The sequence below is a fragment of the Colobus angolensis genome, unplaced genomic scaffold (assembly GCF_000951035.1).
Source record: "Colobus angolensis palliatus isolate OR3802 unplaced genomic scaffold, Cang.pa_1.0 Scaffold46, whole genome shotgun sequence".
NCBI classification, from domain to species: domain Eukaryota; kingdom Metazoa; phylum Chordata; class Mammalia; order Primates; family Cercopithecidae; genus Colobus; species Colobus angolensis.
Genome location: NW_012118043.1, coordinates 10,859,474 through 10,877,864, shown reverse-complemented (window position 1 = coordinate 10,877,864; position 18,391 = coordinate 10,859,474). Strand labels below are relative to the sequence as shown.

General features: G+C 37.7%; 1 protein-coding gene across 2 annotated transcripts in view; it reads left to right on the top strand.

Moving 5' to 3' along the window:
- Positions 1-18,391, top strand: part of PPP2R3A (protein phosphatase 2, regulatory subunit B'', alpha) — a 168,010-nt gene that overhangs the window by 21,907 nt on the left and 127,712 nt on the right. The window contains exons 1-2 of one of the 2 annotated variants that reach the window (XM_011958176.1): positions 10,226-10,691; positions 14,954-15,220. In XM_011958176.1, coding sequence (XP_011813566.1) covers positions 10,560-10,691; positions 14,954-15,220 — 399 coding nt within the window. In that variant the 5' untranslated portion in view covers positions 10,226-10,559. Of the gene's footprint in view, positions 1-10,225; positions 10,692-14,953; positions 15,221-18,391 lie in introns of those variants that run through there. The other variant, XM_011958174.1, reaches the window with a different exon arrangement.

Genomic DNA, 18,391 nt, shown 5'->3' with positions numbered 1-18,391 from the left:
TTCAAAGCTGTCAGACAGAGTCGTTTGCGTCTGCCGAGGTTTCTGCTGCTTTTTTTGTTGTTGTTGTTTAGCTGTGCCCTGTCCCCAGAGGTGGAGTCTCAGTTGAAAATACAGAAATCACCGGTCTTCTGTGTCGCTCGCGCTGGGAGTTGGAGACTGGAGTGTTCCTATTTGGCCATCTTCGTTCTATCATTCTTATGCCTTTGCATCCTCAGAGCTTAGCTCCAACTTATAAGTGGGAACATGCGAGTTTGGCTTTCCATTCCTGAGTTACTTCACCTACAGTAATAGTCTCCAGTTCCATCCAGGTTGCTGCAAATGCCATTATTTCATTACTTTTTATGGCTAAGTAGAATTGCATGGTTGTGTGTGTGTGTGTGTGTGTGCGCGCGCACGTATGTGTATGTATCACATTTTGTTTATCCATTCATTGATGACTGAGCGTTTGGGCTGGTTCCATAGTTTTGCAATTGCAAATTGTGCTGCTATCAACATGAGTGTGCAAGTGTCTTTTTTGTATAATGACTTCTTTTCCTCTGGGTAGATACCCAGTAGTGGGATTGCTGGATCAAATGGTAGATCTGCTTTCTGTTCTTTAAGGAATTTTCATACTGTTTTCCAGAGTGATTGTGCTAGTTTACATTCCCACCAGCAGTGTAAAAGTGTTCCCTTTTCACCACCATGCCAATATCTACTCTTTTTTGATTTTTTAAATTATGGCCATTTTTGCAGGAGTAAGGTGGCATCGTATCGCATTGTGGTGTTGATTTGCATTTCGCTGATCATTAGTGATGTTGAGCATTTTTTCATATATTTTTGGCCATTTGTATGTCTTCTCTTAAGACTTGTTTTATTTATGTCCTTAGCCCACTTTCTGATGGGATTGTTTGTTTTTTTCTTGCTGATTTGTTTGAGTTCTGTGTAGATTCTGGATATTAGCGCTTTGTCAGATGCATAGTTTACAAAGATTTTCTCCCACTCTGTGGGTTGTCTGTTTACTCTGCTGATTATTTCTTTTGCTATGCAGAAGCTTTTTAGTTTAATTAAGTCCCATCTGTTTATCTCTGTTTCTGTTGCATTTGCTTTTGGGTCCTTGGTCATGAAGTCTTCACCTAAGCAAATGTCTAGAAGGTTTTTTCCAATGTTATCTTCTAGAGTTTTTATGGTTTCAGGTCTTAGATTTAAGTCCTTGATCCATCATGAGTTGATTTTTGTGTAAGATGAGAAATGAGGATCCAGTTTCATTCTTCTACATGTAGTTTGCCAATTATTCCAGCACTATTTGTTGAATAGGGTGTCCTTTCCCCACTTTATGTTTTTATTTGGCTTGTCAAAGATCAGTTGGTTGTAAGTATTTGGCTTTATTTCTGGGGTTCTCTATTCTGTTCCGTTGGTCTATGTGCCTATTTTTGTGACTATAGCAATATAGTGTAGTTTGAAGTCAGGTAATGCGATGTCTCCAGATTTGTTCTTTTGCTTAGTCTTACTTTGGCTATGTGGGCTCTTTTTTGGTTCCATATAAATTTCAGGATTGTTTTTTCTAATTTTGTGAAGAGTGATGATGGTATTTTGATGGGGATTGCATTGAATATGTAGATTGCTTTTGGCAGAATGGTCATTTTCACAATATTGATCCTATCCATCCGTGAGCATGGGATATGTTTTCATTTGTTTATGTCATCTGTGATTTCTTCAGCAGTGTTTTGTGGTTTTCCTTGCAGAGGTCTTTCACCTCCTTGGTTAGGTATATTCCTATGTATTTTATTTATTTTATTTTTTTGCAGCTATTGTAAAAGGGATTGAGTTCTTGATTTGATTCTCAGCTTGGACTCAGTTGGTGTATAGGAGTGCTACTGATTTGTGTACTTTAATTTTATATCCTGAAACTTGACTGAATTCATTTATCAGATCTAGGACCTTTTGGATCAGTCTTTAGGGTTTTCCAGGTGTATGATCATATCATCAGCAAACAGCAACAGTTTGACTTCCTTTATTTCTTTCTCTTGCCTGATTGCTCTGACTAGAACTTCTAGTACTACGTTGAATAGAAGTGGTGAAAGTGGGCATCCTTATCTTGTTCCACTTCTCAGGGGCAGTCCTTTCAGCTTTTCCCTGTTCAATATAATGTTGGCTGTGGGTTTGTCGTAGATAGCTTTTATTACCTTAAGGTATGTCTCTTCTTTGCCAATTTTGCTGCGGTTTTAATCATAAGGGGATGCTGGATTTTGTCAAATGCTTTTTCTGCATCTATATGAAATGATCATGTGATTTTTGTTTTTAATTCTCTTTATGTGGTGTTATCACATTTATTGAGTTGTGTATATTAAGTCATCCCTGCATCCCTGGTATGAAACCCACTTGATCATGGTGGATTATCTTTTTAATAGGCTGTTGGATTCAGTTAGCTAGTATTTTGTTGAAGATTTTTGCATCTATGTTCACCAGAGATGTTGGTCTGTAGTTTTTTTATGTCCTTTCCTGGTTTTGATACGAGGGTGATATTGGCTTCATAGAATGATTTAGGGAGGATTCCCTCTTTCTTTGTTTTTTGGAATAGTTTCAATAGTATTGGTACCAATTCTTTGAATGTCTGATAGAATTCAACTGTGAATCCATCTGGTCCTGGACTTTTTTTTGTTGGCAGTTTTTAAAATTACCACTCTCTCTGCTTGTTATTGGTCCGTTGAGTTTGTTTCTTCGTAGTTTAATCTAGGAGGGTTGTATATTTCCAGGAATTTATCCATCTCTTCCGGGTTTTCCAGTTTGTGTGCGTGAAGGTAGCCTTGAATGATCTTTTGTATTTTTGTGATATCAGTTGTAATATTTCCTGTTTCATTTCTAATTGCGCTTATTTGGATCGTCTCTCCTTTTCTCATTTAATCTCTCTAATGGTCTGTCAATTTTGTTTATCTTTTCAAAGAACCAGCTTTTTGTTTCATTTGTCTTTTGTATTTTTTGTTGTTGTTTGAATTTCATTTAGTTCTGCTTTGATCTTTGTTATTTCTTTTCTTTTGCTAGGTTTGGGTTTGGTTTGTTCTTGTTTCTCTAGTTCCTTGTGGTATGACCTTAGATTGTCTATTTGTCGTGTTTCAGACTTTTTGACGCAGGCATTTAATGCTATAAACTTTCCTCTTAGCACCACTTTTGCTGTATCCCGGAAGTTTTGATAGGTTGTGTCACTATTATTGTCAGGTTCAAAGAATTTTTAAATTTCCATCTTGATTTCATTGTTGATACAACAATCATTCAGAAACTGATTATTTAATTTCCATGTATTTGCATGGTTTTGAGGGTTCTTTTTGGAGTCAATTTCCAATTTTATTCCACTTTGGTCTGAGAAAGTACTTGATATAATTTCAGTTTTCTTAAGTTTACTGAGACTTGTTTTGTGGCCTATCATATGGTTTATCTTGGAGAATGTTCCATGTGTTGATGAATGGAATGTATATTCTGCAGTTGTTGGGTAGAATGTTCTATAACTATCCGTTAAGTCCATTTGTTCTAGGGTATAGTTTAAGTCCACTGTTTCTTTGTTGACCTCCTGATGTGATGACCTGTCTAGTGCGTTCAGTGGAGTATTAAAGTCCCCACTATTATTGTATTGCTGTCTGTCTCCTTTCTTAGGTCTAGTAGTAATTGTTTTATAAATTTGGGAGTTCCAGTGTTAGGTGCATATATATTTAGGATTGTGATATTTTCCACTAGTCCTTTTATCATTATATAATGTCCCTCTTTGTCTTTTTTGACTGTTGTTGCTTTAAAGTGTGTTTTATGTGATATAAGAATAGCTACTCCTCCTCACTTCTAGTGTCTGTTTGCGTGGAATATCTTTTTCCACCCCTTTACCTTAAATTTATGTGAGTCCTTATACATAAGGTGAGTCTCTTAAAGACAGCAGATACTTGGTTGGTGAATTCTTATCCATTCTGCCATTCTGCATCTTTTAAGTGGAGCATTTAGGCCATTTACTATTGCCATATGAGGTACTATTCTATTCATCATATTAGTTGTTGCCTGAATACCTTGGGGGTTTTTTGTTGTGTTATTATTTTATATTCCCTGTGAAATGTATGCTTTAAGGAGGTTCTATTTTGGTGTATTTTGAGGTTTTGTTTCAAGATTTAGAACTCCTTTTAGCAGTTCTTGTAATGCTGGCTTGGTAGTGGTGAATTATCTCAGCACTGGTTTGTCTGAAAAAGACTTTATCTTTCCTTCATTTATGAAGCCTAGTTTAGTTGGATACAAAATTCTTGGTTGGTAATTGTTTGTTTAAGGAGGCTAAAGATATGACCCCAATCCCTTCTAGCTTGTAGGGTTTCTGCTGAGAAATCTGCTGTTAATCTGAGAGGTTTTCCTCTTAAAGTTATCTAATGCTTTTACTTCACAGCTCTTAAGATTTTTTCCTTCATTTTGACTTTAGATAACCTGATGACTATGTGCCTAGGTGATGATCTTTTTGCAGTGAATTTCCCAGGTGATTTGGATATCTAGATCTCTAGCAACACCAGGGACGTTTTCCTTGATTATTCACTCTGTTATTACCTTTCTACGCTACTCAGCCTGTTAGAACTACAACATGAGAAGGCTTTTTAAAAATTGAGATAAAATTCATTTTCTGGACATTTGGGTTGTTTCCACTTTTTGGCTATTATGAATGATGCAGCTATGAACATATGCGTATAAGTTTTTGTGTGGACAAAGACAGGCTGTTAACATATTTAGATTTTTCCAAACAGCTGGCTGGCTTTTGTTAATCAGAAGCACCCTCATGATGTACCAGGACCTCCACTTCAATATGTAACTTTTTTTTTTTGTAGCATCTTCTGAGCAAAATCCCTTGGTGTCACTTCAGAGTGACTCTCTGTCTTTGGTGTCACTTCAGAGTGACTGTGCTGTCTTTCTGGACCTGCTTCTAACACTCACCTCAATACAGGTCCTCACTTAGCTGAGCTGATTTCCCAGCCTCACTGTGCTATGTGTTTCTGTCACTTAGCTTTTTATAGTTTTGCTGCCTGTGTTATCCCAACTGCCCTTCCTACTCTAAGGCCTTAGCTGATGCTATCATCTCAGTCTCCATAACTACATTCAACTGAGGCTGTTGAATGATTTTATATGTTTATATATAAAATAAAGGGCTAGGCCAGGCACAGTGGCTCACACCTGTAATCCCAGCACTTTGAGAGGCTGAGGTGGGCAGATTGCTTGAGCCCAGGAGTTCAGGACCAGCCTGGGCAACATGACGAAACCCTGTCTCTACTAAAAATACAAAAATTAGCTGGGCACAGTGCCATGCGCCTGTAGTCCCAGCTACTCAGGAGGCTGATGTGGGAGAATAGTTTGAGCCAGGGAGGCAGAGGTTGTGGTGAGCCAAGATCATGCCACTGCACTCCAGCCTGGACAACAGAGGAAGACCCTATCTCTAAAAAATAAAATAAAGGGCTAGACTTACTTTGGTACAACACATTGCATATATAATACTGTTTTTTAGCAGTTATACACAAATCAGAATAAGAGACTTCTTCAGACTAATGTTCAAAATTATTTTCTTTATCCTGTGTATTCAACCCATTTTTTCCTAAAACATCCCATGTAGCTGATTTCCCCAGAAAGAAAGAATTAATATTATAAATCACTATTGTCTTCGTTTTCAAAGGGGGAAGGGCAAGGAATAGTAAGGGGATTCAGAAAGTTCTAAGAAATCTGTCCTAAATTTCAAACTAAGCCTAACAGAATGAATTCTATAAATGTAGAATGTGTCGTGTCTCACAGTTTTGTTCTCCTCTGTCTCCTACCAAATCTCACTTTCCTTCAGGGTACAGGCTCATTTTAAACTTATTCCTCAGTTTTGTAGGTCCTTTTAGTATAGGGTAAAGGAGCATCTTTTCTCGCTTGGGATGTTAGAGGTTATCCTAAAAAAGAAAAAAAAAAATTTAGTTTTTAGGGTCATAGTGGAGAGGCCAGCTTCTCTTCCATATAACTCTGCCAGAGGGAACCTGTAAAACTCATGCCTAGCAGCCTACCCTACCTGGTTCTTTTTGAGAAAGACTGTCTCCCTTGCCCAAGCATGCTTGTTCTGGAGAAAGGTATGTGGAATGGTAAGGCAGGAAAGGAACCCCAGACCAAGACAGCTGGATCTCGAATTAACAACTGATGTGTTCCAGTCACCCCCACAGCAAAGAGCACCAGTCTCTTGCCTACTGAAGCTCTCTTATCGTTGTCATCCTGAAGACTCAGATTGAGCACATGGTCCAGATAGGACTGCCTGTGTCTTCAGACAGGGAAAGTTCATGAGTGATCTGCAGGCCAAGAAGAGATGCAGGCAGCTGTGCAGGAAGTGCCTACTGGTGGTAATCAGCTAGCTTGTTAGGACGGACTTAATTATATGCTGCAGGGAGCAGGAGAAAAGATTTTTTAGTTTATTCTAGAAAGACATTCAGAAAACTTTTACAATGGCTCTTTCCATTGTAACTGCACACAGCTCCTAATTTTCCATGTGCTCAAACAATTTATAACCTAAGTGTTTATGAGTCTCTATTTTTCCCTAATTCTGGTTAGTTCCTGCAGGAGAAACCTCTCACCCCAAAACAGCTTTTCTCTTAAAATTCCCAGCACCATGGATTGTACATTCCCTTGTGATCAAAGCAGAGAGAGAAGAGAGTAGATCACAGATCATTTATTTCTCTGTAGTGAAATTCCCCTATATTTGATCTTTTCCTAGAAAAGGTCACTCTAAAAACCATGTTCTTTGGTGCTATATTCCAGTTGTTATGAACTCCTTGAAACTAATTCGTGTTCTCAGATCCTTTCAAAAGCCAAGCACATATGTTAATACTTCCATTCAAACACAAGTAAATAAGTAAAAAGCAAATAAACCAACTTCATGCTAGTCTTCCTCTGTCAATAACTCATTGCCACAGACCAGTTCTTTTCTAAGCCCTTTAGTTAGTCCTGGTCTTTTTGCCTCTCTGAATTTTTTGGAAAACATTTCAATATATCAAAACTTACAGATTATTTCTTCATCAAAAGACATGAAGAAATGTTTTCTTGCTTAAGCGTATAACAACAGGGCAGGCTTTTAACGACTATTCTGACTTTGAAACTTATCAGATTTATAGGAAGTCAATTAAATGAAAGTATTTCTTGTCCTTTGCTCCAAACCAACATTGTACTAGAAAGTGCAGTAAGAAAAAGAAGAGGCCACATCTTTATCATCTCTCTAGCTTCATATCCAGCAAAGTGTCTGGCATATACGTAATTATATATAAAAATATTTGTTGAGCAATTGAATGACTATAAAATTAAAATCTAAACTCTTGTCCTCAAGAGTTTAGACACTACTGGAAAATAATGATCAAGTTATAAAATATTACAGTAGAAACCCCTTTACCTGAACATGATTGAGTTTGCTAGTAGGGAATCATAAACTATATGTATGTGTACTATAAAATGTGTATAGAAACATTTGAACTCAGGCATTAATTTATTCCGATGTCTTTTGATACAGGGTCAAAGCCTTTTCTCTGAGAATGAGTCTCATACATAATTAGAGTTCTGTGACATATTTCTTTGATAAATCACACTCATAATATGTTTGTTGTCTGATTTGTGGTTTTAGTTTCTTTAGAGAGAGAACGTAATAGTAAAGCAGTTTGAATGTAGACACCTTCTAAACTTCAGTGAGCTTTCTCTTTCATCCCACCCTTACCTAATTTTAACAGCAAAATCTTTTTAGTAGTTTACTTTTACTAAAACTTAGGGTTTTTTTACATTTTAGAACAACTTTTCTTTTCCACACTTACATTTTGTTAGTTTATGTAATTGAATTGAGTAGTTACTGTGAAAAGTACAACCAGCATAAACAGACTGAGGACAAATGCAGCTGACTCTTAGCACACAACCCAACTAGTAAGGTAAGAAATATGAGAGTGTAAGAGAAGCTGTTAGCCACAAGTCCATGTGTGGTGGGCATTAGTTGTTCTGTTTCACAGGAGAAATGGAGAGCATTGGCTGAATAAGATAATATGTTAAGTGGAGGTCATTTGAGAGAGGTTATATAGTATTTCACTATGTGCTGTATATATAAAGTTAAGAATTACAGTAAGGGGACTTAAATAATCAGGAAGTCTTCATGAAATAGTTAAATTTTGAGTTGGATCTTGAAAGATGATTAGAATGTATAATTTGAGGAAAGGGAGCATTCTCAGGAAAGGAATGAACCTGCTCACCTAAAGCCACAGGTTGGTGTTGGGAAGGAGAGGAAATATAACTTAAAGTGTGGTTTAATAGAATAAGCATTAAATTGTAAGTCTAAAGGCCTAGTTGCATTCCTACATACCTTTTTGACTTTTTTTTTTTTTTTTGAGACGGAGTCTTGCTCTGTCGCCCAGGCTGGAGTGCAGTGGCAGGATCTCAGCTCACTGCAAGCTCCGCCTCCCGGGTTTACGCCATTCTCCTGCCTCAGCCTCCCAAGTAGCTGGGACTACAGGCGCCCGCCACCTCGCCTGGCTAGTTTTTTGTATTTTTTAGTAGAGACGGGGTTTCACTGTGTTAGCCAGGATGGTCTCGATCTCCTGACCTCGTGATCCGCCCGTCTCGGCCTCCCACAGTGCTGGGATTACAGGCTTGGACATTTTATTTAGGAGATAAATAATAGGGAGAAAAAGAGGATTCTAGTCGGGAGTGTAAGGGAAAAATTTGGGAAAGCCACCCACCTCAAAGAATTAACATGGAAGCCCAGTGAGAGAGAAAATTGAGAAAATAAGGAAAGGCTCAGGATGAAGCATAAGACCAGTGGTTTTCAGTTGTAATCCTCTTTCAATCATAGTACATATCAAAAGCTTTCAGATAAAATTTGATGTGAACAGAGGACTCTGCCACTTAAAAGAAATTCTTTAAAACACAGCTTTAGACATATAAGCCTAATGTATACATTATAAAGAGTTGTCAGTGTCTTGAAAAGAAATCAGTGGGAAAAAGCAGACTTAAATTTGTAGGAAACAGTGGAAAACCAAATAATTTAATTTCCACTAAATTAGGCAAAAGTTCAGTAAAAGAGGGTTGTAAGCTGTTTTTTTTGTTTTAGTAATCTTTGGTGTATATTTTCTAGACATAGAAAATAAATGCTGATTGATGTGGTTGATTGAAAATAAATAATGAAATCTAAATATTAAATGTGAGAGAAAACAGCCCTCTGTATCAATGGGTTCTGCATCTAGTTGGAAAATATTTGGGGAAACAATATGGTTGCATTTGTATTGGATATGTATAGACTTTTTTTTTCTTGTCATTATTTCCTAAACAATGGGGTGTAACAGCTATTTACGTAAGACATATTGTATTAGGTATTACAAGTAATCTAGAGATGCTTTAAAGTATATGGGAGAATGTGAGTAGGTTGTATGCAGATATTACACGTTTTATATAAGAGACTTGAGCAGCCATGGATTTTGGTCCATGGGGGGTCCTGGAACCAATCCCCCACAGATACCAAAGGATGACTTTACTTTATGATTCACTTACAAATAACTATATGAGGCAGATATTTAATATATGATGAAATAATAGATATTTTTAAAATCTTAACTGATTTCTTTAAAGCTTCTCAAAGGAAGAAATCTTACAAATTCAGTATGTACTATGTCATTGCTGTTTGATCATCTTTTCTGTCCTTTTTGTTTTAGCCACGTTTGACTTGCTTATATGTATCTAAAACTTATTTTCTATGGCAGTCAGTTGTTCTACTTTCTAACTTAACCAATACTTCTGAGAACAAATTTTCAGATATGTTCATAATCAGTTCAAGAAAATGTTTGATAACTAAGATAGTCTTTTGCTTTAAAAAATGTTAAGTCTGAGATCAACAGATCTTTTTGTAAATTCCCATTTGAGAATGAAAGTTTCTGTTTTTCCTCTTATTTTGACTGGGAGAGATCTGGAGAGTTTTGGATATTTACTTTGCTTCGAATAAAAAATAAAAAACTATTCTTAAAATAATAGTTTCAAATTCAAAGTTCAGCATCCTGTTCTTTTTTTTATAAAATATTAAAGAGAAGAAGCTGAAAATGTTCTACGTGCTCTTTTTCTTCTAGTTTGAAAAGAAACTGCTTTATGTGGATTGACACCTCACATACTCTGAGTTTAAGAAGTTAGCATTATCTGAGAAGGTACTATTTTTAGGTCCAGCTGTAATGTTTCTAACTTTGGTACACAGAGTAGTGGGTGCTTCCTTTCCCAGAAGGCTCCATATTCTCAACATGTGCAGGTCAATTTGACATAAAGCTACCAACAAGGAGCAACAGGGCCGTTGCAGGCTGTGTTTATAACTTGAAAATTATGAACAGGTATTGGGAGCCACAGACTGTATTTCGGAACCAGCTGCATGTCAGGACAAGCATAGATTGTGGTCCGTGGAGGCTGGGAGAGCACAATGCTTGAATTTCATTTCTTTGGGAGATAAGAAGAAAAAAATCTTCCTACCTGACAAGATTGACAACTTGCTAAATCTGATTATCTTCAGAAGTGTGCTGGACAGTTGAGAAGTAAACATTCACTTTTCAAAGATGATGATCAAGGAAACATCTCTACGAAGGGACCCGGATTTAAGGGGAGAGCTAGCTTTCCTGGCAAGGGGCTGTGATTTTGTTCTCCCTTCACGGTTTAAGAAGCGGCTGAAGTCATTTCAGCAGACACAGGTTTGAAATTTGGGTGTTTTTTTTTTTTAATATTTTTATTACTAATAAAACCATCCAGTGAACTAACTCACAAATAATTTTACAGCTCCCTTGTATCTTGATATTAGATCAAGGAATTAATGTGTGTCCTCTATTCAGCTATTTGCAGAAAGCTATTTGCAGAGGGATTCCAACAGGTTTAAAAATAGACCTTTTGGACCTGGAGTACAGTACTCACATTTTTCTCTTGTGGAGAAGGAATCCAGTTTTAGAGACAACAAATACAACTTAACGAACGTTTTACAATTTAGCTAGAAAATTACTGGAATTTTTAATAAAAATATCCTTGAGAAACTAGAATTTCTGTATTAAAAGCCTTGTTTGCACTTTGAATCAATAGATTATATATTAGTATGCATACACATCTGTAACAGATGTTTGTTTAAAAAGTATGTTAATCCTGGTAATCTTTTTTAAAAACAAGACATTTTTGTCTATATAGACAATTGTGTATGTGTGTGTTGTAATGTATGTAGATAACAAAGAATGGTGGTTACTTCTAGATTGTGAAAAAATGTCTTCCCTAAGCAGGCTATGCAATTGAGTCATTTCTGCCTATGATGAGTACTTTGCAGAGTACCTACTTGCTTGCTTAAAATCTATGGCAGTGTTTCACCAAACAAGTGCCTAACATTGACTACAGTATAAATCAAGGACTGTACAAATGCTGGCCATCCAAAATCCGGCAAGAAACCATAGTTTTATGGTTATTCTGACCCAGAATAATCTCAAATTATTTGGGTAAATATGAAATTGCTTTTTTTGTAGGTCAAAAATGATCAAATATTGGAAATGCTACAGTGACATAATAGCACAAGGAAACTATTCTGAATGAGTATCTAAGTGATACTGTGTTTATAGCGAAAGACTGAAATGGAGAATTGAAATACTTTACCCAGCTAATTATACTCTAATGCTGCTCCTAGACTGGACTGAAACCACTGTATCCAAAGTGAGCAGATGCTAAACTTGCCAGTAAATTTGGCAGAATTTATATTACTAGGTTTTCTTCCATAATGTTTGTAAACAATCAGTTTTATTCAGCTACTTTAAGGTTTAAATTATATGTCTCCTGTAGAACTCAATGGAAAGTAAATTGAGTACCCAAAAGCTCAAAATAAATGCATTATTTTAGTGTTATTTTCCTTTTAAATATTAACATCAGTTTTATTAAATATGGAATTGACCAGTGAATTAATAAATAGTTGCCTATCAGTGAATTGCTCTGTGTTAAGTACACTAAGAAAAGCAGAACAGAATATTTTATAATGAGATATTTTCCCGTTCAAATAAAATCTTTGGCAGCCAGTGTTCTGAGTATCACTTATTTCTGTCAAAGCAAAAACAGAGAGTTAACATTGAAGACCTTGCTCTAAACCTTTCCCACTAGTGTGTATTCATGAGACTCTCAGGTTTCATCCCTACTGGCACCAGTGGTCTTAATTCTATGGGCATAACTGCCCTAGATATCACACCACAGAAAACATTGGTGATTGTACACCTGAACCTCGCAAATCTCTTTCAGCATAGAATAATGGAAAGGGATGACACTAATATAAATGGTCTAGGTAAAGCCCCTGAAGAATTCTGTGCCTTACTTTAGAATTTTAAGAACACTCTGAACAATAATAATAACTTATTGACTTCTGGGACTATGTAATATTTACAGATTTAGCATTGAGGCAGAGAGAAATGTTGACTTAAAATGGATTGTCAATTTGTTAACTCAGGCCAGGCGCAGTGGCTCAAGCCTGTAATCCCAGCACTTTGGGAGGCCAAGACGGGCGGATCACGAGGTCAGGAGATTGAGACCATCTTGGCTAACACGGTGAAACCCCGTCTCTACTAAAAAATACAAAAAAAAAAAAAAAACTAGCCGGGCGACATGGCAGGCACCGGTAGTCCCAGCTACTCGGGAGGCTGAGGCAGGGGAATGGTGTGAACCCGGGAGGCGGAGCCTGCAGTGAGCTGAAATCCGGCCACTGCACTCCAGCCCGGACAACAGAGCGAGACTCCGTCTCAAAAAAAAAAAAAAAAAAAAATTTGTTAACTCAAAACTGGTTTATAAACTTCAAATTGCTTTACATATGTAAATGATTATTTTATTTATTATTGAATCTGAAGGATTATGCCAAATTATGCTTCATCTAATTTTTTTGAGAATCTCATCCATTGGTATTGCCATTCATTTTCTTACATGATAGATAGATCTCTGCCCAGCACTGTTCTGAACCTTTTACCTATATTACATCTTACAATTTCCTTTAATCCTCACAACAACCTTCTAAGAAGTAGACATTGTAATTTCTGTTTTATTATTGAAATTCCAAAAGGTTAAGTAACCATTTTGAGGTCACAGACTAGTAAGCCATCAGTGTTTTAAGTTTTTCATGTTTCATTGGCATCACTTCCCTTTGTTCTGTTTCTTCCTTGACTATTGCTTTATACGGGTAACATCCTGATAACTGTAGCAAAGACATGGTGTGACAACTGGCCTTCATATCCCTAATAGTCTTAAATATATGAGCAGACTCCATTCCGTATATTAATGTCAGATATTAATACAGGGAAATTGGGCTATTATGACAAAAATAGGAGATTTAACCATTTTCATATATTTATATGAATAAATCTTAACTCTTTATAAAACTCACTTTTTTTTTTTTTTTTTTTTTTTTTTTTGAGACAGAGTCTCGCTCTGTCGCCCAGGCTGGAGTGCAGTGGCTGGATCTCAGCTCACTGCAAGCTCCGTCTCCCAGGTTCACGCCATTCTCCTGCCTCAGCCTCCCGAGTAGCTGGGACTACAGGCGCCCGCCATCTCGCCCGGCTAGTTTTTTGTATTTTTAGTAGAGATGGGGTTTCACCATGTTAGCCAGGATGGTCTCGATCTCCTGACCTCGTGATCCGCCCATCTCGGCCTCCCAAAGTGCTGGGATTACAGGCTTGAGCCACCGCGCCCGGCCAAAACTCACATTTTTAAGGGTAGCTAAGATTTTTATCCCAAAGTTTAAAATCATATTATAAACCTATATGTTAAGAAATATGATAGATCTACTTCTTACAGATATATCATTGTTCAAACTTTAGAGATGGCATTAGAGTAATTTAAGGAAGAACATTTGAATAATACTTTGTGTTCATAATACCTATAAAATATATTTAGCTAGTCAACAGTTATATTCATCTTTCATACTTTATGTAACATCTAATACAGTACCGTGCTCATGAGCCTTGATAGTCTGGCCATTAATCAAGAGTAGAAATTAGAACTATGAAAATTCTAATAGAATCTTTTTTGCTTTTTCTGATAAGAATCTCAGAAGTAAATTTAGTCTTTATTGGTAAGATAAATTTCTACCTGAATAATGATGTACCTCCCCTCCCTTTTTCCTACATCGTGGGCAATCTCAGTTTCCTCATTGCGTCCCGCCACTCTTTACTGACCTTTCTAATGTCTCTTTATGGTATGCCACCTCAAATCATTTTTTTAAAAGAAGAAGAATATAAACTAAATGAGTTATTAAACTGTAAAGGGAGTTTGGTTGTGATGAAATTAATGAACATGGTTTTTGCCTATTGGAGGAAACCACAAATAAGATAAATGTGTATCTTGCAGAAAATGGCATGGCCCTAGTGGCAAATAAATCAGCCAGGTAAGGGACATTTCAGAACTAAAATGCTTTAATTTTCTTAACAGATTTTCTCAGCATCAGGGGCTGGCAGTGATTCTGCCTCAGCAAAGTCAAACTAGAGAAGGTAAAAGGAGCCCCTTCCCCAAATACTTTTTAGATATATATATTTAAAAGGAACTTGTTTTTGCCTGTTGAAGGAGAGGTAAAAGTCACAGAAAGACCAAGAACTGTCTTCGGAAAGAATGTATTAATCCAGTTCCAACAGAGTGAGAATACACCTCGAGATTCTTAATATATCAACTAACATTGCTCTTTGATTCTTTTGAAATGTCTGCCAAATAGCTGATGGAGAAACCTATGTATTTTTTTAAACATAAATCTATGTGAACTTGAGTACTGGCAGATATTAATTAATTAATTAATTTAGTGCAGATAAGCATTCCCTAGAAACATGCTTACCACCCTTTAGAGTACATGAAGCCCTTAATCTCTCCTGTCTCTGATTGTGGTTTCTTACATTGCTCGTGAGGATTTTCAGTCAATGAATGCTGTTTAAATTTTTTGTGTCTCATAATCTTATTTTTCTTTTAGATTCAAAATAAACCAGAAAAGAAACCTGGAACACCACTCCCACCTCCGGCCACCTCTCCAAGTAGTCCCCAACCTCTCTCCCCGGTTCCCCATGTGAATAATGTTGTGAATGCACCATTGTCCATAAACATTCCACGATTCTACTTCCCTGAAGGACTCCCAGATACCTGCAGTAATCATGAACAGACTCTAAGCAGAATTGAAACTGCTTTCATGGATATTGAAGATCAGAAAGCAGACATTTATGAAATGGGGAAAATTGCAAAGGTAATGTAACTTTATAGTCTCCCCTTCTCTAGAAACCCTGATCTTCCACTTTTCACTGCCTCTTTGCCCTGTTTTGAAGCATGCATGGAGTTGTTTTTTTTTTTTCTTCTTCCATTGTGGTCTTCCATTTCAACCTCCTATTTAATATAAGAATCCCTTCCAAGACACCACCAATTCATAAATTCATTCTCTGCTTGAATGCTTTCAGACACTAAAAGCTCTACCTTGCCAGACAGCCTGGTCCATTGTTAAATACTTGGTTGTTAGAAAATTTTTCCTTGTGCTGAATGGGAATCTGATTTTTCGTCCCACCCATTGATCATAACTGCCCTAATGCCAGACAAGGAAGCAGTAGACTATCTCAATACAGTCATTTTACCCAGAAATAAATGGATTTGACAACAGGAAGCAAGTCTTTGGAACTTTGAAATATATCCAACTGCTTCTGAGTTAAAATCTTACCCCTCTAATGTCAGGACTACTATGACTTGATTCTATGCCTCCAGCCAGAACAGTTAATACTTACCATAACCATCAGATTATATTTGATTATGCCATTTCCCAATTTAGCAATATTCAGGAATTCCCACCCTCTATAGCAGTGCTTTGTTTTGTTTGGGCTTTATTTTTATTATGCATGAATATTGAAGAGTCAGGTCACACCTCAGGCTTTAGCAGTAGTTCTAGGCTGTGCTTCAAGAGGCAGAGGGGTTTAGTAGGCTAAGGGCTGCATGGAGGCAAGTAGGAGACCAAGTGGGAAAACCTAAGAGCCCATGCACACTTCCACTGAGAAGGGTTCCCCTGCTTTCAGGAGTAATGTTAAAAAGTTGGAAAACTACCATTCTTCAGAATAAACCTCACACTTCTCTTCTGGCATCCCATGGCTTCCAGAGCCTGGCCCCAGAGTTTTTTTTTCCAAACCTGCCTAAAACTTTCCTGCATAATCGTGACCCTCTTGCCCTCTTATAGGCATTTGGGCTCTCAGAGTTCTCCCTCCAGAGTGGGCTTCCCCTCTTGCCAACCTCCTCAGCATCCACTTTGTTGAAGACCTATCTTCCATTGTGTATTATTGGAGAAGTCCCTGAACCCTCACTTATCATGCCCTGCCCTACCTCTGACCTCACAAAACATTTGTCATTGCTGTTAAATGACATGTAACTAGAGTGATTTTAAAGGAAATGAAAAGGAATTCTTTCTTCTCTTTCTTCATCCCTCCTTAAATACTGCTTGTTGATCCCCTAGATGCTTTTAATGAAAAACAAACTCATTCCAGAAATAAGAGCTTATCTGTTTCCATTCCATTTGACTTGTGAGAGAACTGCAGTTCTACAAATACTTATCTGAAGTCACAGAGCTAGTTCATGCCGGGAGGCAAGTTGTCTAACTTCTAGCGTGGTGCTGTTTCTACATATGTCATCTCCCTGGACATGTGGTAACAGTAACTAATTTCCAGTTAATAGCCACACAAATATATTACCAGTTCTTTAAGGGCATTCAGGATTTTCTTACCCAATTCTTTCAGAGGTGGCTATTACGTTAGATGACAGAACCCTGATGCTAAAGTTTCTGAATGGGCTGGAACTATGGCTGTAAGTCCAAAAGATAAAATTTAGCAAGGGTGAATGAAATTTGCATTTGGAGGTAATATGGTAACTACATAAATGCCAACAGGGTATTTCTTTTTTTTTTTTTTTTTTTTTTTTTTGAGACAGAGTTTCGCTCTTGTTGCCCAGGCTGGAGTGCAATGGCGCTATCTTGGCACACCACAACCTCTGCCTCCCAGGTTCAAGTGATTCTCCTGCCTCAACCTCCCAAGTAGCTGGGATTCCACAGGCATGCACACCACACCTGGCTAGTTTTTGTATTTTTAGTAGAGACAGGGTTTCTCCATGTTGGTCAGGCTGGTCTCGAACTCCCGACCTCAGGTGATCCACCCACCTTGGCCTCCCAAAGTGCTGGGATTACACCAACAGGGTGTTTCTAACATGAGAGCAATTTGTGTGAAAGAGACAGAAAGTTTCATGGATTGCTTCAGGTAAACAGACAAAGACAAACTTTCCAGATTAGAGCATAGTAATTCCCTGGTACAGTGCTGAGGTCACCATGTCTGGAGAGCCGTTCTTCCTCTGAATATTCCCAACTACTGACTGAGGAGCCCATTCTCCTGTGTCTTTGTACTGCTCTGTCTCCACATCCTTTATGGTCTGGCCTCCCATTCCTGTGCCATGGTAGCCCTGCCTTGCTCTGTGGCTCAGGGCCCCGCTAACACTCCACAGATTCCGTGAAAGGAGAGCAGAAAGCCTAAAGACTCCACAGTACTCAAGGGAGGTGTCAAAAAGAATATAGTCAAGGCAGGGTAGAAGTCTCTGGAAGGTGGGGAGCCAGAGGAACAACTTTGCCATTTATGTGCAGTGAGAATCAGTCTGTATGTGGTATCAGAAAAAAACAGCAGTGTTGAAACTGACAGATAACATGAAGTTTAAAAAGATAGAAAACTAATTTATTTAGCCATAGTAACAGTCGTTTACATAACAATTTGCTTCTTATACCTAATAATCATGTGGTGCAATAGCGATTATACATATATATGTCTGATTAACTTGTCTGAATTATACTTAATTATAGCCCTAAATTCTATTCATGGGCACCAAGCCTTTTTGTTCGTTGCTGTTAGATCTTAATTGTCAACTCAGGTAGCAAAGTAAACTGCACATACCTTTAAAAAGTTAAAATCAACGTTGCATTTTTACAAAATGAGGATGCGTGGGCAGGCACAGTAACTCATGCCTATAATCCCAGGACTTTGGGAGGTCGAGGCAGGAGGATCGCTTGAGCCTGGGAGTTCAAGACCAGCCTGGGCAACATAGTGAGACCCCAGCTCTACAGATAATAATTTTTAAAAATTACCTGGGTGTAGTGACATGTGCATGTGGTCCTAGCTACTCAGGAGACTGAGGCAGGAGGATTGGAGACTGAGCCCAGTAGGTTGAGGCTGCAGTGAGCCATGATCACGCCACCACACTCCAGCCTGGGTGACAGAGTGAGACCCTGTCTCAATAAAAAGTTGGGGGCAGGGTTGTGTATATAATTACCTGGGAAGTTGAGGGGGATGTGTATATAATTACCTGAAAAGATAATCATGTGTGTGTCAGTTTGTATTTTTTTTTTTTT